The sequence below is a fragment of the Pteropus alecto genome, unplaced genomic scaffold (genome assembly GCF_000325575.1).
Source record: "Pteropus alecto unplaced genomic scaffold, ASM32557v1 scaffold3, whole genome shotgun sequence".
In the NCBI taxonomy this organism is placed as follows: Eukaryota; Metazoa; Chordata; class Mammalia; order Chiroptera; family Pteropodidae; genus Pteropus; species Pteropus alecto.
The window spans coordinates 14,467,710-14,491,853 of NW_006442484.1; the positions used below are offsets into that span (position 1 = coordinate 14,467,710).

A 24,144-nucleotide genomic window follows, 5' to 3' on the forward strand; every position below is an offset into this window, starting at 1 on the left:
TGATTTCTTAGATGTGACACCAAAGGTGCCAGCCAAGAGGGCTTTCTCTTCCCAGCCCTACCTTTACGACACCCCTAGAGCCCAGGGATACCTTCTGCAAACTGCACACCCAAGAGGAAAGGAGCCGAGGAGTCAAAGCTGCCAGAGCCATTTTAAGTAGACAGCTTTAAGGAAGGCAAAGGAGGGGATATTGCAAAACCATAAAATAGACTGAAGAAGGGGTGTAGGGTAGACCCCCAAGATTCTGCATCTCAACAAGCTCCCAGTTGATACCAGTGTTGCCCAGTGACAGCAGTATTTGAACAGTGAGGATGTATCGTGCCTAAGAGAAACAAAGCAATACTGATGAAGGAAAACAACCATTAAGTTATGGAAACTAATCAATTTATTAGCAAAACCTCTCTCTGCCCTTTGGTCATCTTCAAGAGCACAGGACCCCTGTGACATGAATAGCAGAAACATACATCCCAGAGCAGTGACAGGCCGATCCTGGCCCTACAGACAATGAGAAGAAAGCCACCGAACCAGTTCACTTTTACCAATGAGGAAATGGGGCATTTCCAAGAAAAGAGTCAATGTTGAGGTCTGAGGCAAGACTATTTATCAGTGGGCTCCTGGTGTCCACCTAGCCCCTGAGAACTGACAATGCGGGTTTGAGTTCAGATTGGGTGGGTTTCCCTTTGAAAACCAGGAACATCTGTAGAGGTTATCATCAGCACCACCACCCTTTGTGGATGGAGAACCTGAGGAAGAAATGCCCCAGAGGAGAGATGTCCTCTGTTAATCCATATGACATTTCTCCCCAAAAAGATCAAGTTGGCAAAAGGAGCTCAAGGTAATGAAAGTGAACAAAACTGGAGGACTCACATCATTTTGTAGTTAGATTTCATAGAACTCAAAGGTCACAGCTAAAAAGTTTTCTTGGTCTGAGCAACCCTTCCATTTTCCAGAGACCTGTGTCCATGGAAATGAATTGCCAAGGTCACCTGGAGAGCCAATGGCACAATTAGGGCTGAACACTAGCCTACCTCTGTGTACTTTTTCCAGAGCACCATGCCGCTTCCTTCAGTCATGACCTTTCCCAACCTAGTTTGGCCTCAACTAACCTAAAAGCATCTGTGTTTTAGTGCACTTTACAATGAATTCATCGTTCTGATGAGTTTTGTAGATGCTGAAACAGTTGCTGAAATAGTATACTCCAGGGGGCAACCCTGTCCAGAGAAAGGACGAGCTTCCTAATTTGTGAGACTTGGCGGATGAGAGACAGATAAACCAGCCAGGTTAATCTCAAGATGGATGGTTTTTGAAAGAGTAAAGTGCTGAACACATACAAATGCTCACAAATTAACCACCATTTGGTTCAGAAAGATGCTCAGCATCTCTATCAAGGTGGTGAGGGGAGACTAGAGATAGATGAATCTTGTGTTATCTTGATTCTTGCCTCAAGAAGCTTTCCTCGCTGAAAGCTCTACCATGGAGGCTTTTTCCAGGATGGCTAATGGAGATTTGTTAAGCAGTATTAGCCATGAGTTTTCTGGAAATGTCAAAAGTGATTTGAAGACCATCTTGTGGTATTCCCTGAACCACCTTGCTTTCTTTGCTGAGAGGCTGTACTATTTCATGAAAGGTGCTGTCACAGACGACTCCATCCTGGTCAAATTGTGATCACTTGAACTCAGAGAGTAACAACTAAGTGAGATTGATCTTGTACAAATAAAACAAATGTTCATTTAGAGGTATCAGAAGACCCTGGGCACAGTGATTGCAAGTGACACAGTTAGAGATTACTAAAGATTCTTCTGGCCATTGTAGGCCAGTAGGAGGAATTATTTAAATGACTGTCTGTGTGCAGCAGTATCAACTACTAACTAACCAAAAGAGCTTTTTACTGTGGACCATGTCAGGGTAATGTGCTTGGTTTGCATATATGTTTGCATATATTATTGCCTTTCTTCCTGTGTTATTTTTTCTCTGTATACAATCAATGTGAAGCCATATCACAATAATGTAGTAACACTGCAATGTTGGTAAAACATAATTCTCACTGCTCTTATTCTAATCAGAATACCGAATTGAATAAGAATCACTATTTCTTTTATAAAGGGGAAGAATAAAACATAGGACAGAAGCTTTATGACATTGTATTTGGCAATGATTTTTTTGGATATGACACCAAAGGCACAGGTTACAAAAGAAAAAATAGATAAACTGCACTTCATGAAAATTTTTTAATTTTTACATCAAACAACACCATCAGCAGTAAAAAGGCAGGCAACCCACAGAATAGGAGAAAAATATTTGCAAATCATATATCTGAGAAAAGATCAACCACAAAATATAGAGAACTCCTAAAACACGACAGTAAAACACCTCAATTCAAAACTGGTCAAAGGACTTGATTACACATTTCTCCAAAGAAGATATGTGAATGGCCAATACTAAGTACATGAAAAAATAACTCACTGTCATTAACCATTAGGGAAAAGCAAATCAAAAGTACAGTGAGGTACCACCTCACACCCACTAGGATGGCCACTATCAAAAAACAGCAAACAGGTATTGGCAAGGATGTGGAGAAATTGGAACTCTTACATAGTGTTATTTGGAATTTAAAATGGTACAGCCACTGTGGAAAACAGTATGGAGGTCCTTTTAAAAAATGTTATTAAATAGAATTACCGTAAGATCCAGCAATTTCATTTCTGGGTATATACCCAGAAGAATTGAAAGCAGGATCTCAAAGAGATGTTTGTACTCCCATGTTCATTGCATTATTCAAAATAGCCAAAACAGAATCAACCCAAATGCATCCATCGACAGATGAATGGATAGTCCATTGTATTGATCATTATTATTCAATAATATTTATCCTCGAACGTGAGATATTATTCAGCCATAGAAAGGAAGAAAATTCTGCAACATACTACAACATGGTTGAACTTTGAGGTCATTATACAAAGTAAAATCAGTGAATTACAAAAAGACAAATACTATATGATTCCTTATATCAGGTACTTAGAATAGTCTAAACTGTAGAGACAGAAAATAGAATGGTAGTTGCCAGTGCCTAGAAGGAGAAGAGAATGGGAATTTAATGGGTACAAAGTTTCAGTTTTACAAGATAAAAAGAATTATAAATCTGAATAGTGGTGGTGGTTTCACAACATTATGAATATATTCAATACTATTGAACTGTATACTTGAAAATGGTTAAGATGTTAAATTTTATGTATATTTTTTCACAATAAAAAAATTGAGAAAAATTGAAAGGAATGCTTTAAATGATAAAATTCATTTTTTAAATAATTTTATTCCTATTTAAAGCCAAACCTGGCTACCAAATTGATACAAAACAAAGGTTGTTTACTTTAATAAATAAAACTTGTTTTCTCTGCTTTGTTCTGTATACATGTGTTTATGGCAAATTTTCTGGTATACATTAAGTAGTTTCAGTTCTTTGCTATTTGAAATGAAATAATGTGTCTTAGAGAATAATGTCACTTTAACAGTTTATAGTTTACTTATGCAGTAGTGTATTCGTTTTCTATTGCTGCATAGCATATTACCACAGACTTGAGGTACAAAACAGTACCCAGTTACAACTAGGTTGTAGGTATCATATCCGTAGATTAGAAGTTCTCTGTTAAGGGTTTTGCAAGGCTAAAATCAAAGGTGTTGGCCAGGCTGGGCCCTTACCTAAAGACAAGGGAAGAATTTGCTTCTGAGCTCCTTCCCCTTGTTGGCAAAGCTCAGCAGTTGTAGATCTGAGGTTCATACTTCCTGGTTGACTGTTGGCTAAGGGCCACCTTCTGCCCTACAAGGCTTCCTGCAGCCCCTCTCGCACAGGACATTGGTCTCCTAACATGCTAGGTATATAACCTTTAATGATCCCTCTTAACTACAGTGCTTTAGTTTTTTTAAGTCTACCCTCTCATTGAACCTTTTCAGGAATCTTGAGAATTTATTCAAATAGTATGAACTTTTATACAGATATTAGTAAACTGAAATAACTTGACCAGAGTCACCTACTAATAAGCAAAGCCAGAAATTTAAATCCAACCTTCCCTGAACAAGCCCGATCCAGTCTAATCTCAGAAGCTAAGCAGGGTCGGGCCTGGTTAGTACTTGGATGGGAGAACACCTAGGAAGACCAGGTGCTATAGGCATAAAAAAAAATTTAAAAATAAGGGATTGTAAACTGAAAAGGTCCTTGCAATCTATGAGGTCAACCAAGGATTGCCTCACCTAAAAAATGAATAAATAAATTCAACCTTATGCATATGAATATAGCTTTTACTTGTCAATGAATCATCTCTTGTTTTAAAATTTTTAATAGAAAGTTTTGTACCCTTGATACTTAGTGTTTTAAGGGATTAAAACAGGAAGGGAGTAAGTCAAAAATTCTTTTCCCTTCTCCTTCCTTAGAACTCACTTAGTCATGTGCATATCATTAGTAGTCATGTGTTGATTAAGTCCTTACTCTGTGTAGTATAACTTCTTTTAATTCTACTTTTAGATATGAGTTACATTTAGAAATCCTCTTGAACAAATGAGAGACTAAATAGAATCAGAAAACAGTACCAATGTGCCAAAGTTCTTAGGTAGCACTGCCATGTGTATATGTGTGTGCATACGAGCCATTTTCTTCTCTGTAAGAAACAAAAAGTCATTTTTCTTTATTTCTTTCTACTTTCCTTTTGTTGTCGTTATTCCTAATTTGTAGTATGGGTATTCCAGGGTAAAAATCCGAAGAATACAGCGCTTCTTATCTCAAGAACTTTGGGCTTATAATGAGGGACAGAACATACTTTTACTGCAGATTCTCATTTCTGTTGGTTCTACAAGGAAGACTTTTTGGATGATAGAATAAAATGATGACCTTTTTTTCATATGTGAAGCATACTAATCTAGATGTTGACTTTTTATCTGTCTTATGTTTGGTAGCAAACTGACTCCCAGGCTTTAATGAGCATAAATGTTAGGTATCTGGCCCTTGTACTGTTTGTGATTGGGGTTAGAGAGGTATAGATTGGAAGGAGGTGGGAGGAAGTAAAGCATGTTTAAAACCTGTCTGGCTCTGTTGCACGGACACTTCAGCTGCTTTCCCAAACCAAAGTCTGGTATCACAAACTAGAGCTAGTTATCTCAGTGGGTTCCCCAGTCATGTGATTAATGATTTGGCAATCATGCTGAACATGCATATTGGAACTCTGCCCTCTTTTCTTCATTTCTGCTTCATTGCCTTACCGTAGACCAGGCAAACAGGATTCTGTGACTGATAAACTGATGGTATACTTCATACAGTGCTGAAAAGACACAGTAGTTAGGTGGTTGTACTGTGGACTCGGTGTGCATTTGCACATTTTCCTTTGTAAGTTAGGAATTTTGCTGAGCAGAGCTACTTAAAATTCCTCAGGTTTTTTGTGGGGTTTCCCTCTCCCCAGACTTGCCTAAAGTATAATATAAAATACTGAAAAAGTATATTTTATTTTTCTACTACCCAAGAAGTTACTTTATAAATTCCATTAACCTAATTAACAGAAATTATGGCCATTTGCTCACTAAAAGAAAGTGCCAATCTACAAGATTTTAGAGAATCTTCTGCAAATGTGCTTCTGGGAGGAATCAATACTTTTTTACTTGAAACAGCTTTGATTTCCTCATTTTCTCTTCTTTGTGCAGTTAGTTTCTCTGTGGTTTAGGATTATGAATTAAGAAGAAAACTTTCTGTATCAGTATGAAATTTAATGCAAATCTTTCTTGTGTATTCAGCGGCCATTGCAGTCATTTGGACAGACAGGAAAAAGGTCTAAGGTATAGTAAATATTTTGTGCTGGCATGCCAAGGGCCTTCCTTCATGCTTGATGAATTGTTTTCATATAGCGCTGCATTCAGTTTAGTTTTGTCATATTTTGTTTGGGGCAGAAAGCTTATTTTGTTTTATTTGGGGTTTTTGTCTTGCCTAGTTGCTTTTGTGTATTGCTTTTATAATCTTTAATGGTTCTTTATCTATAGAGAAAATGGCTTTCTTACCATTCTTTGGGTCTTGAAATTGGAATTATTTCCATTCTTGCTATTGCTGTAATTTTCAAAACTGTAATTGTTTTTCCTCTTAACAAAGAGTTTTAGTGATAATTAATGATATATTTAACTTGCACATTTCACCTACATCTATATGTGGCAGAAACTATTGATAAAACTTAAGAACACTAGGGGGCTTTTGGATATACCTTAGATTTGTAAAATGTAGTGTTAATTTTAAATACTTTTCTTTAGTCAAGCTCAAAGTTAAAGCTAGTTCGGAGCCTTGCAGTGTGTGAAGAATCTCCACCACCCCCTACAACAGAGATATCACAGGAAAACCAGGTAAACAAACAAACAAACAAAAGAACAAAAAGTTATTTAAAGACATGGTGGAATAACCTGCTTCCTGGAGAATATTTTTTCATAAAGTTAACTAAAAGTCATGTGCATGTGTATGTGTTATGTATGTTTTTACTAAATGAAATTGCTTTGATAATACAAGATACACATGAAAAGTGGGAAAACCCTTGTTACTTCAAGGTTTTGTAAAACGATTTCTCTCTGGAAAACCTTAAGGATCATATAATTAACCAGGTATATGGCTTTAAGGGAGTTATTAGTTATCGAAAAGTTATAAAATATTAAAGTAGCTTCCACTTAATTTGATGAAATTTGCCCTTTTGATTTTGGCTTTTAGAAATGTGTCAAATACCTCTTGTGTGTGAAAAGGAGAGTATCCAAGACTTTTGCTTGATATATTATTTTACTTAACCCAAGTGCCCAGTGAAGCCAGTTTTTATATTAGCTTGACTCTAATAATTGTCTGATACTTCTAATTCCTCTCTGCCTATGCTTGTAAAACAGAGAACTACTGAGGTTCACACAAACACTTTGATTTGCCTTTTATATTCTTTTTAATGCTATGACTACTTTTCTGTTAATCTCAGCTGTGAATTAATCTTTGCCTCATGTTACTTTTGAGCATTTTATACATAAATATCTTTGGACCCTCTGTGAATGTTTATTAATGATAACTTTGGCTGTTAGTGGATTGTTCTACTTAAGACTTTGAGCAACCTAAAATCCCCCTATATCCCAACAATTAGTTTCCAAAGAGTTAAGGGACTTTGTAGTCATTTAAGAAGCCATGACTAAAAAAAAAAGAAAAATGAAAAAAAAAGGCCATGACCAGTGTATGTCTTTTTCTAAATAAATGGCAATTATACATTTGTTGATTCAAACAAATACTGTTATGCTTTGCCTTGGTTAAGAAGATGATTCCCTAAAAGCCTACTATCTTAGATATTGAAGATATTCATCACATATTTTGAATATGTTCTGTTTTTTAAAAGCACTATATCTCTTTGTTTCCAAAGTGCAAGAAAAAGATTTTTTAAATAGATTGCTTATTGTTAATTAAAAATACTTTAAAAATCATAGTTTTCTTTGAAATGTGTTGAAGTGTCAGAAACAAACAAAATGTGATTTTCATTTGAAATTTAACTACATAAGTAGAAGATAGCTATGTGTATTCCATAAAAGATATTTTTAGCAATAAAATGACATACTTTCTAGCTAAAAGCATAAATACAGTCAAAATATTTTACTAAGAACTATTACCTGAGAACGTTTTCAGATGTTGACCTACCTGTGGCTTTTACGTGGTTGTTGATAAGGCTGAAGAGTTATGATACACTCTCAAAAAAATCAATAAAAAATTGTTTTTGAAATAGCAATTTAAAAAAGTTCTTTTGTACAAGTCAGTGTAAAGAATATGCCTGTTCAGGGTGGAATGGTGGGCAACATAATGGTTTTTGAAAATTCATTTCTTCATTCTATTGTCCAAAATGTTACACCATCTTAGCCTCATGGAATAATGAGTTGAAGGAGATTGAGGAAATGAGAAGGATCAGGTATTCATAAGACTATTAATCCAGAAAAGTGCATTCTTTTTGAGAAAAACTGTAATGCAGTCTTTGGTTTTGTTCAGTACATTTTACCAATCTGAAAAATATTGGGGAAAAATCTTAACAGTGCTACATAAATGTAGCTAATGAAAATTTGTATGAGAAAAAAATTACTATCAGGAGTATATGTTGTAAATAATGTATATGTTATTGATCACAGGTTATAGTTTCTGCATTTATAGTTCAAAAATCTGATTTACAGCATATGAATAGTAAATAAGATAGCAATGCCAGAATTCAGTTATTCCACTTAATACATTCTTTCTCAATTTCTCCTGGATACAATAATTTTTTTCTTTTAGGATAATAACCTGTTATTACCCTCGCTGAACAAAAGGTACTCCTTTTAGTAGAAAGTTTTTTGCCACGCCTTGAGTTAACTAAATTTCACCTAAATGGGATTTGAAAATAAATTATCTCTCATGAAATGTGCTAATATGTAATCCTTGATGGTAGAGACACTTTCCAACTAATAATGCTTGCTTCAGAATGTAATTTTTGAGGAATTAGTCTGGAATAAAACTTATTATTCAAAGGTTAAGAGGCAATTAAAAAAGAGATGTTACTTGTGTCTGATGAGAGCTTACAAGAGGGAAGTGATCTCAATAACATGTCAATGACAGAGTGAAGAGTAAAGGAATTACATACTACTTCCTACGGAGATGTTGCTATCATTTCAGTTATTTAGTCAGAAAAGTTTGTGTATAAGGACTTTAGCATTTAAAATATGTCTTGTTTATTTCTACTGAAAACAAGGCTTTAGTACACTAAACATTCTAGATTTTTAAATACAGTTTATCTTGATAAAATAGTTTAATATCTATAATTAAAATGTATGGCTTTACGAGGAGAATTTAGAAATGAAATCTGATAGTCATTGGAAGTGCCTTTTAGTGACGGTCTAAATGTGAAATCTTTTCTTCCAACCTGGATTTCATGGATTATCCTTGAGTAACAATAATAGAAGCTGTAAGTCAGGATAACTTCCAACATTCTACTTTTAAAACATAGTTCTAGGATTTATTTTTAAATATCTACTTTACAATTATAAAAAGAATAAGGAAATGAGTCATAATACAGTGTGGATGGATTTTGAAAGTATTATGCTAAGTGAAATAAGTCAGATAGAAAAGGACAAGAACCCTATGATTTACTCATGGGATATAAAACAAAAAGCAACAGATAAAACAAACAAAAACTCATAGATACAGACAGCTGAATGGTGGTTACCATCAGGGAAGGAAGATGGAGCAAGGACCAGGAAGGTAAAAGAGGTCAAATACAAGGTGACTGAAAGAGACTAGACTTAGGGTGGAATGCAGATGTTGTATTGTAAACTTGTACACCTGAAATTTATATTTTATTAACCAATGTTACCCTGATTATTTCCTTTAAAAAAGAGTCATAATGAGAAAAATGGTAAGTTGATGAATGTATGAAGTTTAGTAAGCAAGACAAAGGAGGGCATAAAACAGATGTTTATCATTTTATTGAAAATTGCTGTGCATAGTTTTTTTTCCTATATTTTGAACACAAATTTGAACCGAGATAGAAGGGGAAGCAGAATTGAAAAGAGAGGAAAATAGCAGTCAGCAACCCTGTAGGAAAAAAATACGTATATTTGACCTGAAATTCTTCTGCCACCACTATTTCAAAAATAAAGAATTATGGGGAAGGGGGGGGAGATGTTTAATAGAAATCCTGGTGTTTACAAGTTTAAGAATCCTGAAATTTATATCACCTTTGATAATTAACTTTATACCTAGTACTACCACCAAGCATTTCCCAGAGAAGCAAAGTAATTGATGTTTTCCATCACCGAATAACAATGTAATTTAGTCTATAAATAGGCCACACTTATCTTTAGTATAAATAGTGTGGAAGTTATAATACTTTTCTTTATAACTTTGCCTGACTAAACACCACAATCCAGAGCTATGTGGTTTTTACTTTTTTAGGCTATATGAATTAATTTCCAGTAATTCCTTTGGGTTCTGAAATTGCGTGTAATGATATTGTTTTAAAACTGAAATGTTGAATTAGTTCTCCTTTTGTCTTATCTTGTTTGAAATCTTTCTAAAACAACTTTGTGGTAATTGAAGGAGGAACAGTGATATATAAATCTCAAACAGGAAATAATAAAAGTCATGTGGATTTTGTTTTGGAATATTTGTACTTACATTTTTATATGTTGAGAGAAGTAATATGGGATTATAAGGAATACCCAAAAAAGTACTTTTTATTAAGTGCTGACTCATGCATTTCTGTTGTCATGATTGATGATAATTATGCTTTTGCTTCACCGTCGCATCTCCATTACAAAAACAGATTAAGAAGACCTTGGTTCTGATCTTCCAGAGGTTTTACAAGTAGATACATTTAAACTATTATGTAAAACATTTGTTTTTGCTAAAATAATTAAAGGACATATTTCAATTGATATATTCAACTCAAAACATTAATTTTAACATTTTCTATCTAGACTTTGATAAAAATGGTAAAAATGACTTTAAGTTGTATTCTACTTTGAAGAATCTAATTGGATAAAATAAAAATCTTATTTCCTTTTTTCCTCCATACACGTTTGTATTACTCAGAAAATACAAATGTGTGGTAGTAATTGAATTGCTTTATTTTCATTTAATAACTGATTTTACCTCCCAACAGGAGAAAATTCAGATCCAGTTAACACAATCATTTGAAAAAGAGGAGAAGCCCTCAAAAGATGAAGCAGAAAAAGAAAAAGCCAATGATAAGTTGCCCAGAAAAATGTTATCAAGAGGTTTGCAATTTATTTCTGTTTTTTAAACAAAATTTGAATTTAAACAAAATTCACTGTTGATAATTTCATCTTTTACCCCTCAAATAATGATATATAGTATATCTGTATTAAAAAAGGTACAGAACCACCTAAAGAGATAATAAAGTATTTGCTCATCTGAGCAAAGTACTGAGTACATAGTTCTGAACATCAGAATATACTTTAGCCAGAAAACTGCAACACATGTCAGAGTCTACTGAGGAAGATAACTGTCTTGATCTCTTGCCGTCTGTGTCTATATTGAAATAATGGAATCACTGTAATTTGAATATTAAGTCCTCTAAAATGTATTTAATTCCTTACGATGCAAAGTGCCTAAATATTCAGTATCTGGTAGCAATATTCTTGGAAATCCAGAATGTTTATCTTTCGTTATAAATTTTAAGGGACTTCACCATCATCTAGCATTACAAGTCTATAAAAATGCTTTTTTAATTTATAAACTAAATTATGCTGACCAGTATTATAAACAGCATAAGGATATTACAGTTAAGAGGAAGAAATAAACATGAATATTTGAAAAACTATTTTGAAAGCAAGCCTTTGTTGATAGACTTGACCAAATCTAATTAGATAAACATTGTTTCAGAACTAAAATTCCTATCTACCACCAGTTTTTTTCTCTACTTATATTCACAACTGAACTAAGCTGTCTTAATTTGCTACAAATGTAGTTAATTGTCTAAACCATTCTAATTTTTCACTTAAGGAGGCATTTTTGAACGTGAGGATTGTGGTGAGTATATAAAAGGATCTTTAAAGAATTTAGAGTAAAACACGCACGTTTGAGAGAGAAAGTTTTTTTAAGAATATGCATGTACATGTAGTTACATAAACCCATGTCTGCTCATTATATAGAAATAGAAAAATTGTGGTTACCTGAGTTCATCATAAATTTTCTTTTCCTACTTTGTTAATTTTTTCTATGTGGGGCATCTTATTTTTATTTAAGATATGCATCATGTATAAAAGGGAAAAGGATTTATTTTCAAACAACTTTATACGGGGTTTTTTTGTTGTTTTATTTTAGATTCCAGTCAAGAATATACTGATTCAACTGGCATAGATCTACATGAATTTTTAGTAAATACATTAAAAAACAATCCCAGGTAAAAAAAAAAAATTAAATTTATAAGGTTTACATTGTTTCTAGAGTACCATAATTTGCTACCTATATTTTCATTACTGATTTAGCATATTAGAATAAGATTGTAATATTTGAAGTACACCAGAAACAGTTTCTTAGGGCTAAGATGTTGTTGGTCTTCTGTATGCACATGTGTAAATATCTTTTTTGCATTATGTTTGTCACCATGATCTAAAAATAATTTATACTGTCTGTTGGAATTTTGGGAAATACAGAATCACCAAGATACTTTGACTTAATTGTGAAATATAGAGGTATCACTAATCACAAAAAAAAGAAAAATATACCTCACGATAATTCACTCAACCAAATAAGAGCATAGTATATTAATTTACAATGAGTTTTTGAACTTGGTTAAATGCAGAGTTTTTGTTCCTTCTCTCTCAGTTTATAAACCTTCAACCCAAAGATTTTCAGGTGCCTATTTGAATCACTACTTTAATCATGAAAGCCTATGTTTTACCAGGGCACTGAATAAATAGATTTTAACCTTTTGGCGGGTCATTGACCCCTTTGAGACATTTTCACCACAAAAAAAGGCTTATCCACAAAATATCTGACCAATACTTTCATGAGGTAGAAGACTCCAATATTAAGAATCCATCCTCTAGATCTTAGCTTCTCATACATTTTTACATACATTTAAATAAAAATAAAACATTTTTATTGGGTATATGCACATGGAAGAAAACAAGAACAATTCTCTTTAGTCTCACTGAGACTTATGTCCAAAGATAAACCTTCATTTTCATTCAGGATTTATTGTTTTCAATACCATCTTGATTTTCTAGTTTACATTTACTATAAACCTCAAAAGGAGAACCATCAAAATGAAAAGTGGTCTCCTTGTAATAAAGATTGAAGAACTATAGATAGGTATGGTGGGGAAGAAGATGATCAATTCTGCATGATTTTTTTTAAGTTCAAGTTTATTCTTCATTGGTCCCAAAAGGAAAATGAATTAATTAGTCCATTGAACAGGCATTTATTGAGCATCTGTCATGTGCTAAGTGTTGTGCTAAACATTTATATAGATATAAAGATAGATAAGATATAATCTTTGACCCTAAAATATTCACCATCTCTGCTAGGAAAAATCACATGATATATAATTTAAATAGAATAGATGTTGTAAAAGAAGTTTTTTCAAGATGTAGGGCCCCCAACCTCTGTTCCTATGGGAAGACTTCACTGAAGAGATAATGCTGGCACTGAGTCTTGAAATTAGAGTGCTTTAAATGGTAATTGCCTATCCAGAGAAACATGAGAAAGGCATTCCAGACAAATAAGAACATTGCCAGGGCATAGCATTGTAAGAGCGGGGAGTGGTATATCCAAGGAAAGAAGAGATTAACAGGGTGGCATCTGCAAGTAATTCTAGAAAGCAATGAGGAAAGTATTGATGAGATATGAAGACAGATCGTATGCAGTTGTTCTCAACCTAAGGTAGTACCACCACACTGGGGGATGGTAAGTCTCAGCGATTATGGGGTACTACTGGGAAGCCAGGGGTGCTGAAAAGATCTGTAAGACAATAATGAACAATGAAAATAGTCTTGAAATACCAGTATTGCACCATTTGAGAAATTCTGAGTATGGCATCCTGAGTTGAGAGGTAATTAGAGGATATTGAATAGGGTAATGCCATAATCAGATTTGTATTTTAGAAAGGTTACTTCAGCAGTAAGGGGCTAAGTCATAAGCAGCGAGTGTGGATAGACCATAGAGGAGAAGAGAGAGGAAAGTACACATTAGAAAAATATTCAGGAAGTACCGTGGCAGGACTCGGTGATCATCTGGATATAGAAGAGTAATGAGATAGTAGACTAGAACAGAGTAGCTACTAGGTTTCTGGATGGGCTGACAGCTAGTCCCATTAACTGACAAAGCTCGAATGGAATAGGGTATGTTCTGTTGTAAATATAGTTTGAGATGCCTGATGGAAAGCTAGGAGATGATGTCTGTTAGCAGTTAAGAGGTTCTGGTTTTGTAAGTGAGCCCAGCTGGAGTTGCAGGTTCAGGATTCACCAGTCGAGGTGAAGCTTGCTATGAATGAATTTGAAATAAATTACAAGGAGAGATGAAATAAATGACAAGGACAAAATTCTGTGGAAAGACAATATATAAAAGGTAAATGAGAATAAAGAGACTGAGTCCTAAAGATATCAATGCAAACATTTGTCTTAGAAGTCAGCCAAAGGAAAATAGTTTCATAGAAGATAAATAACAGGGTGGTGAAAATAGAATTACCAAAACCAGTTCATTAAATTGAGAAACCAGGAAGTCGTTGGCTATTTTAACAAGCTGTTTCATTTGGAGTAAGGTGTTGGAAACCAGAACTGAGTAGGTTGAGAAATAAGGGGGAAGGTAGGAAATACATAGCCAGTTTGAGTAAAATAAGATAGGATCCTAAACAGGCAGAATTTTTCTTTCTTCTGATCCTGTGAGAGAGGCATCAATAAGGACAAAGATTAGAAATTATTTTTATGCATTCCAAAATATTTTTCTATTGTCTAGTTCTCTGTTTCCCTCTACGAGTGCAAAAGTAAGTTATCTGCATATGAATTTTTAAAGTTACAATTTAATGGTTTTTAGTATATTCATAGATACGTGCAACCGTCGCTACAGCCAATTGTAGAAATTTTCATCACCCCAAAAAGAAACCTCGTACCCTGTTGCTATCACCTCCCTATGCCCTGAGTGCTAATCTAGTTTGTACGGATTTCCTTGTTTTCGACATTTCATATGACTATCATATATATGTGGTCTTTTGTGATTAGGGTCATGCACTTAGCATAATATATTTAAGGTTCATCCATGTTGTAGCATGTATCAGTACTTTATTCCTTATGTGTATGACTTTTTATTTGAATAAATATATAGGTATATAATTCACAACATGGCTAATGTATGAGTTATTACTAATGTCAGTGTGGATTAGGAAGTTGTAGCTATCGTTAAACTTTGTGGGAAACAAGATTTGCTTAATTTATGGCTCAGTGTTCTCTCTGTGAAATACGCAATTAATTGCCAGATAAACATGGTGCAAAATTAGTAATAACTGGTGGATTTCCACTAAAGCTTTCAAGATTGAATATTGCTCAGAGAATCCTTTTCAAAACTTTTCTTCATATCATTAAGTCTTTATCTTATTCTCAACCCAATAAATAAACTTAACTTTAGATGTTAGATAATAATCTATCTCTAGTTCCTGTTTGCAAGACATATTTTTAGAGGCTACACTAATTGATCATTACTGAATTAGAACCTAGGAATCAGAAGTTGACCTCAATAGAGATTACACTTACTGACATGGTTTTATGCCTATATTCGTGTTGATTTCATACCCGTTTTTTATAAATTACATGCATATTAAAGAAATATAGATAATAAAGGTAACTATTAGATGACTATTGAAAGGGAGCAACCCCATGGATTAATCCTGAGAATGTATGTTTGAAAAGTAATTTGTTTTGTTCTGTGTTTGAAATGTTTTATAAAACTTTTATTGGAAGTAATGTTTTAAGTCATTTTTTATCTGTTGCAGATATTGACTAAGGTCATATGGAACATTGGGAAGAGGGTCTTCAGATGGAAACATTATTGTTTTCTTCTTTTTTGTTTGCCATGGGTATACATACCCTCTAAAGTTAGTTCTGGTGTATTGACTAGAACACTATTAACTAAAACAATGTTGCCCCTTCATTTTAACTTTAGGTAATAGGTTATTGATCAGTTTGATTGAGATCTTTGTTTTTATTATTTCTTTAATAATAGACACCATACATTGATTCCTTTTTTTTTTTTTAAGTTTTTTTAATTACAGTTGACATAAAATATATCAGTCTCAGGTGTACAACCTAGTGATTAGACATTAGTGATTAGTGGTTAGTGGTTTATATTGGTTCCTTTTAAAACTCATTCAATAACAATTACAGTAAGTGTGCCTACTTTTAGGTTCATGTGCTAAACCTTATGCTTTGAGAGTAATTTAAGAGAGTAATCTGTTCAAGTCCTATATATATTCTATAAGGGATTATTCCTTTTTAGCTTATGACCATTACCAAAATATCTAACCTTAGTTCCAGATTTGAAAATTTGGGAACTGAGCTATACTGGTTCAAAGGCAAGAACTATAAATCTTGAGAACTTAAGAAAGTTATCAGCCTTATTTTTCTAATAAGCTCTACTTTTTAGTGACTAGAAGTTTAGTAAACTGAGCAGGGGAACTTAGTTTAAATAGTAAGTGGTCTATATAATAACAGAAAATCCCCTGCAATCCATAGATCTGGATCTGCATGTGGAAGAGGAGAGAGAAAGCCTAAACTTGTATCAATAACTAGTAAAAGTATTAGATTTTGTTTTCTTTCCTGGAGACAACAGAAATTTCTTTTCAATGACAGTACATTCACTGAAGAACATTTCACATATCTTACTCCAGCTGTTTAGCTCAGACACAGAAAACTTATTTAAATGCACTGTTTCATGAATGCCGAATAAGTTGCCTTTCTCAGATTCCTTTCTTTTTTTTCCTACAATAAGTGTATAAAAAATATATCATGAAAGTTACTGAAAATTATATCTCAAGACAAATTGATCCCTAAAAGTTAGATGAAAAGAGAGTCTTGTAGTTAAGTAAGTCCTTTTTGGGGGAAACACCTATAAAGTAGAAATTCCTTACCCTCTCCCCAAATATTAAGGAAAAAATATTAAAAGACCTTCTGGATGAAATAATTTCATTAATTTGTTTCATACAGATACATTTGTTGAACTCTTCTAAATAGTCCAGATTACTATATAATAATAATTGTGATAAATGCTATATAAGAAAAGTATGAAAGAAACAAGGTTTAAGAAACTATATAAGAAGTTGTTCTAGGCAAAGGAAATAGCATGTTTGGGGAAGCTGAGAAAGGAAGGAGCTTTGCAAGTGCAGAGGTAAGCCAAGATGATAAAGAGTTTTGTGAGTAAGGAGCAGGAGATAAGGCTAAAGAGGTAGATAAAGACCAGATTATGCCTGCCTTGTAGGCCACGTTACAGATGTTCAATTCTAACCTCAGAGCAGTGTGAAACCTGCCATAAATATTTAACCAAGGCAATGGTGTGTGTTCACATGTGTGTTTTTAAAATCATTATGGTGCTCTAGGTAGAATAGATGTGGAGGGAACAAGAGAAGATACAGAGAGATTAACTACTATTATGTCATAGTAGTTAAGTAAGAGATCCCGATTGCTTGGATCCGATGGAAACAGAAGAAAGATAGAAGGTAAAGAAAATCTGCAGTAGTAATTAAGTGATTAGGATGATTAGAAAAAAGATTATAGCAGGCCAAAAATACCTCTGGTACAACATTCTAGATGAAAGGTGGTACCACTTACTAAGATGGAGAATACTAAATGAGAACCAGATTTGGAAGCAAAATTGAATGTTGCTAGTATTTGTGTTAAAATGTATTCCTGTTTTCAACTTTAGATTTGAAATCACCAGGTTGGCATGTTTTTCTCTTGATTTTTCAACTAATATTTTTAAATGTATAGTCAAATATTACTCAGTTTTATGAGAGTTTTGTAATGTAGAGAAAGAATCAAACTCAGGGTGATGTACATACATACTTTCAGGCAACTTAAGTAGGGAGCATCACCTCTTCTGTTAGAATTTAAAAGTGATCTTCTATCTGATGTTTATTTGGGAGGGAAACATTAACCTCTTGGTCTAGTTTTCTTGACCTGTAAAGTATCAGAAACAGAATGAATGATCTGTAAAACAAACAAACCTTTAAGGTTTAAGATTCTGAGCTGTTTGCTTTTCCCCACCTGCACATGAAATTTTCAGTAAGCATAGGCATATTCTTTTGAGCCAAGTTCTTGGTGTGTGAGCAAGGAGGTCCTTTCGGGAGGAGTACTATTAATTTGTTGCAGTCTAAGTGCACTAAATAGGACCCTCATGATCTAAAGGAGCACATACGGGTATTCCTTAAAGTCTTTATTTTACATGTTGGAGGCCTTTGGTTCGTTTTAATTTTTATGGGGAAAATTCCTAGAGTTTTAAAAATGTAGCAATTTACAGAATGATTTGAAAAGTCTCTTTGAGTTAGAGTTGGTAATGTAGTTCATACTTTTCTACTATAGTTCCACCTGTATGCTAGCAATGAATTCTCATATAGGAGCATTCCTGTTGTTACTGGCATTGCATGTTCTTTAGAGTGCTGTTTCTATGGAGCTCAACGCGACAACAAAGTTATGAGCCTAACCAAAGATGTCTATTTTCCTGCTACCTCTCAGCTTTAGAGTAAGAAAGCAAAGACTGATATGCTCTTTTTATCTATAGGTTTACAGAACAGACTCCAATATAGAGATACTTAGTAGATCAAAATACATCTCCTGTATGAATGGCCACATGTTGATAATTGTTGAAGTTGGGTAATGGCTATATTGAGGTTCCTGACACTATTCTCTGTACATTTGTGTATGTGTGAAATTTTCCATAATAAAAAACTAAACTAAAAAATATCATCTTTCATTCTTTTAAAACATTACTTTTTCAGAAAGTATATAAATATTCTAGCATCAAGCTTGTGATAGTCCTCAATGTTCAATTTTTAAGAAAATATATATAGCAATATAAATTCAACATTTACGATTTCAGTATTAAGTTTTACATATAAGGGTCTTCATATTTTGTTTCAGGGACAGAATGATGCTGTTGAAATTGGAACAAGAAATTTTAGATTTCATTGGTAATAATGAGTAAGTCCTGATATTTAACAAGAAAAGTAATTGTCACTACAGTTCTCCTTGGTTTACCTAATTAGTTTTTCTTCTACTTCTAGGTCTCCACGTAAAAAATTCCCCCCAATGACATCTTACCACAGGATGCTATTGCACAGAGTAGCCGCTTACTTTGGATTAGACCACAATGTTGATCAGAGTGGGAAGTCTGTCATAGTAAACAAAACTAGTAATACAAGAATGTAAGTATCAAGAAATGTGGGTATATGTTACATATGTGTATAACAATACTTTGTCTTTCTACGGTACCTTTCATCTGAGGTTTTCCACATGTTTTCACAGCCTAGTTAAGCTTCGTGATAACCATATATGATCGGATCAAAAAATATGTTTATCTCACTAGATTCAAAATGCATCAGTCTGATCTGAAATGAGGCAGGTAAATGAGGACTGGTTTAAAAGAAACAAAAGCAAAAACTCTCTGAGGTCATAATGTCAGTGATATTTGATAACCATTCTCATGGATTTTTTAAATTAATGTAATTTAAATAGCTATGGTCAATCTCAGGCAGATTTTAAGAAAACAAAAAAAATTTTTGGCACCCTCACATTGCATCTTGTATGAGTTTACCATACTTTTTCCACTTCTGTTTTTGCTCCTTCTTTCCCACAAATTTCAAGAAGGTGGGTCTGTTGGTTAATACAGTATTAACCATAATGTTGTATCCACTTTCTGGGTCATATATAATTTGCTGAGGACAATTTTTTAAGGACTTAAGAGGAGCCATTTGCTTTAAAAAATGATAGCTAAGTGTTGGTGAAATAATCAGTGCTGGCATTTGGGAGCAAAAAGCCCAATGCAGAAGCACCTAAAATTGTAACATGTACACAGCACCTCTTCTGCCTATTTATAAAGCTAATCCTAAAGCACCCAATTGAGTTCAACTAAAATGTATACTTTGTTGGTTGGTGATCTGCCTGTCAGAAGAATTTTCTATATCAATTTCTATGTAGCAGCAATGAATCTGTGGTAATGAGCAGCAGTCAACTTCACATGCCATAAATAATGCTTTTTAGTTCATTATTTTCTGCCTTTCTTGAAGCTAGACTCCTCTCAGTGTGTTATCTATGAACTATGCAGTTTGCATGGTCATATTTAATTCACTTATGTTCCTTCTATTGTAATGGCCTTTTATCCTTATAGCTACCATTTAGTTTGCTGGAATTAAGTTGGTTTTCTTCCATTTCAAATAGTATGTTGTCAACTAAATATATTGTTGGAACCAAGTATTTTTAAATGATTATTCCTAAACTAAAATTAAATTTAGATATCTTTGAAAAGGATCTTGTCTTTCTTTAGGGGTTAAATTTTACCTGTAAATATGAATCAGATTTAATTTTCCTCTGCCCATCCCTTAGTCTTTTTAAAATTCTTCATCAATTATTTATATCATGGCTAAAGTAGAATAGTGACTATAACATATGAGCTGGACTGAGGGTGAATAGAACTCTAATTCATTTAACCAGTACCTTTCAGCATTACTCAGAGCTGCTGGATACCCACGCACATGCACATTAGCAGGCATTTTGACTAACATTTCGACTGGTGACTCTCTAAGGTTTTCAATACAGTGTAACCTCAGTTATTTGAATGCTTTGAATGATGTCAGAAAGCTTTAGGGTTCTCTTTATCAGGGTAGTCAAAATTTTAGCCAAACACAGGTGTTTATGGCATACTTAAAGAGGAATGGACCAGTAGCATAATTATAACTAGACATTTCAGATCATTGAAGTTACACTGTATTCTTATTTTATATCTTCTGGAATATGCAGAAGGTTATAAATCAGAAAACCTTAGAGATCTGCTCCACATTGAATAAAAACAAACTTACCTTTTCCTCATAGGCAGATTACCCGCTCCAGCCTTGAACCAGTGGTGTTATGGATGTCAACAACCCAGTGTCCACTGGGGTGTCTCAATGGAGCGGGAAGTTGGCGATTGCAGGGCAGTAAATTGAGGCATCTATAAGAGAAAGAGGTAAGACAGTCTTAAGGTTAGCTGAAATGCCTGCCAATGCTATTTGATGTGGGAATCCAGCTGCTCTTAGAAAAGTTGCCAGGCCCTTGGTTAAACCTTAAAGTTCAGTTTGGAATAACAGTCTCTCACCCAAGTAAAAACTCGAATAAGAAAGTGTGACTTTGAATAGCTACAAAAATAGTCGATATAAGTAATCAGAGCAAAAATGTGACAAAAATAACATACTGCCATCATCAGAACTAAATAGATATCTTTCAGACTCCTAAAAAAAGCAATCTTTTTCTCATCAGTTTGGTCATGAAACTGTTTTTACTCTTTATTTTTATGTGGAGATCTCTCTGTTTCACTTATCTAAGTATGTTTTAAAAGAGATTTCTTCAGCTTAGATAACTCATTTATAAATCTTCTTGTGCATCATTTGACAGGAAGTAGATACAGTACTTCATTAAAAAAATTACTAAGTTAAAACAAATATTTGGAAGTGTTACTTGAGTACTGTATATATTGAAATGTCTCGTCGGTATGCAGAAAGTGTCATTATTGAGGTTTATTTGGTGTAGAAATTTACTTATAATATTCATAATATATTACGTGACTATATAATATATTTTAAACTATGTGTAAGATACTACTTGGGGGTTCAGTTAGACTTTATAACCTCCAGATATATTTTTGTATATTTCATAAAAGTAATTCCAATTTCATGAGAGGATTTTAAGTCACAAGAGTATTGAGTGAATTAATTTGTTGAAGCTGAGAATATATTTGAGAAAGTAAAATTTTACAGAATTATAATTTTTCAAAAGCCACAAACATATGACTGTCTTCTGGATCTCAGTAGAGCTCACAACATTTCCATAGAGGAAAGACCAATCATCCATAAAATATATTAAGATTTTATAATCATTACTTTAGGTTACAATGTTAAACTCTTAAAAAAAAACTTCTCTTTTGTAACTGTTTTCAATTAGCATAAAACAAAGATGTACCCTGCTGTAATTAAGAATTCTTAGTAACTTGGTTGCATTTTGAAGTAGTCTCTTAAGTTGTAGCTCATTCAACCACAAAACATTTGAATACTCTCAATTATATTACACCAAACCAGGTATTATAGGAGTGTAACATGTGATGCTGTGCTGTACTTTTTTATTTGCCCCAGAATTTTTTCATAGATGTAGAGGAGGCAAAGCAGAGGACATATAGGCTTTAAGTCTTACATACAAGGGCTCCAACTTATGTCTCAGTCATGTACTCACTCTTTGACCTTAGACAGTTGCTTAAACCATTTGAACCTGTTTTCTCAGTAATTTTTATAATAACAAACTTCCGCTGTTTACTGTTTTAAGTGCTGTTTATTAATTCATCTTCGGAACAACACTATGACATAGATATACTATAATTTCCATTTACAAATGAAGAAACTAAGGAATATAAAAGTTAAGTAACTTGTACAAGTCATAAAGCAACTAAATTGGTAAAACTGAATATTTGAACCCAAGATGTCAGATTCCAGAGCCCACACTGTATTTCATATGGCCTTTTACACATAACAAGGAGTAGTTAATATTTGTTATAAGATTATTGTAAGGAGTAAATGAGATAACATAAATATCTATTAATGGCACTAGTGAATAGTAACTTATTATTTTTCATAAAGTGTTATATTTAACTTTTTTATAAATATTGTATATTATCGTTTTTGTTCCCTTGGTTTTTTTTTTTAGACCTGATCAGAAATTTAATGAACATATTAAGGATGATAAAGGTGAAGACTTTCAGAAACGATATATCCTCAAGAGAGATAACTCTAGCTTTGACAAAGATGATAACCAGGTAACATAGCACAATTGGAAATTTTTAAACGTGCAGGACTTAAACCAGCAGGTCATTTTCCCAAGAATTAATTGTTCTCTTTTATTTAGATGAGAATACGTTTGAAAGATGACAGAAGAAGCAAATCTATAGAAGAAAGAGAAGAAGAGTACCAGAGAGCTAGAGACCGTATATTTTCCCAAGATGTATGTATTATTAATTTTAGCTCTTCATGTTAGAATATACACTAATTGCATTAGAGGGACTTACTCCTCCTTAATCTATTGATCACATTTTTTAAACCGCGTTTGTTACATATAAAGTCACCTTTTAGAAATTTGAGATGTCTTGCTCATGTAATAATTTAATAGTATATAAAATACTATATTGCCGCAGTTATATAAACTTTTTGAAAGTTAGAGACTACAGCAGTATATTGGAATGAATATATAGTTTTTATAATATTTTTTTCTTCCAGATTTCTCACAGACTTGAGATATTTAGAACATTGGTCACTATCTACAAAGTCATGTATACTCTAAATCCAACTTGTTAGTGGGCTTCTCTTGATAAATAACTTGTTCCTTTTTTTAAAATAAAGCTAATTTTTTTAGATTAACCTTTGTTTTCCACTTATAAGTGATTATATGAAAGAGAACTTTTAAGTGGCTAATTATTTTATGCATATATTTGAGAATAGAATCAGTTTGTTTTTATCAATATTTGTTAAGCACCTGTTTTGTATAGTACTAGGTTATTATTCAAGGATATCTGAATATATGTTTGTGTTAATACTGTCAGAGATAGAAATTTCCTGTGTTAAAAAAAAAAAAACATTAAAATCTAGACTATCAGTTAAGAATCTAAAATATTCATTCATACATGTCTTTTGAGCACCTATAATAGGTGTTATGCTGGGCATTGGAGAACTTATCCATGGACAGTTATAATAATTTATCCCCCAAACAATGATTATATGGTAGATTTTGTCATTGTTTTTATTTTATAGATAACGAATCTAAGCTCCAGTAGGCTAAGTAAAATAGCCCAAGACCATACACAGCTAGAAAATGACAGAGTAGGGATTTCAACCCAAGTTTTCTGAGCTCAGAGCCTAAACTAGATTTATTTCTCTCTCTAGTTTATAAGGTAGATGAGGTCTCTATCCTTGATGAGTAGCCAGATGATGATATCACTTGTGAGTTGTGTAGAGACCTGAAGGTAAAATAGGGACACAGCAGAGAAGCACCACAGATCTCATTCCAGAATTGTGGAATGAGACAATAGCTTCTCTTAGCGTCCAAGAGAAGACCTAAAGGAGTAAAGTGTTCCAAGTAGAGAGTCAGTATTTACAGAAGCCCAGAGATAAAGGGGAACTCGACATATGAGTAATTGAAAGATTCATAGTAGCTAGATTATAGCCTACATGACACAAGAAATAAGGAAAGTTTGACTCCAAAAGCCAATTAAGGTAGGTTCGCTTTTAGCTAAAGCAGATCTCAGCAAACTTTTTCTGAAAAGGGCCAAATGATAATTATTTTAGACTTCGAGCAATACAGTCTTTTTTGCAACACCTCAGAGCTGCCTTTTTCATGTGAAAGCAGCCA

At 33.4% G+C, this 24,144-nt stretch overlaps 1 protein-coding gene across 1 annotated transcript in view; it reads left to right on the forward strand.

Annotated features, from left to right (window-relative positions):
• The window catches only part of R3HDM1 (R3H domain containing 1), a 168,817-nt gene that overhangs the window by 65,011 nt on the left and 79,662 nt on the right, over positions 1-24,144 (forward strand). The window contains exons 4-11 of the mRNA XM_015596445.2: positions 5,773-5,814; positions 6,277-6,366; positions 10,659-10,773; positions 11,843-11,921; positions 18,646-18,705; positions 18,789-18,929; positions 22,450-22,558; positions 22,648-22,743. Coding sequence (XP_015451931.1) covers positions 5,773-5,814; positions 6,277-6,366; positions 10,659-10,773; positions 11,843-11,921; positions 18,646-18,705; positions 18,789-18,929; positions 22,450-22,558; positions 22,648-22,743 — 732 coding nt within the window. The remainder of the gene's footprint in view (positions 1-5,772; positions 5,815-6,276; positions 6,367-10,658; positions 10,774-11,842; positions 11,922-18,645; positions 18,706-18,788; positions 18,930-22,449; positions 22,559-22,647; positions 22,744-24,144) is intronic.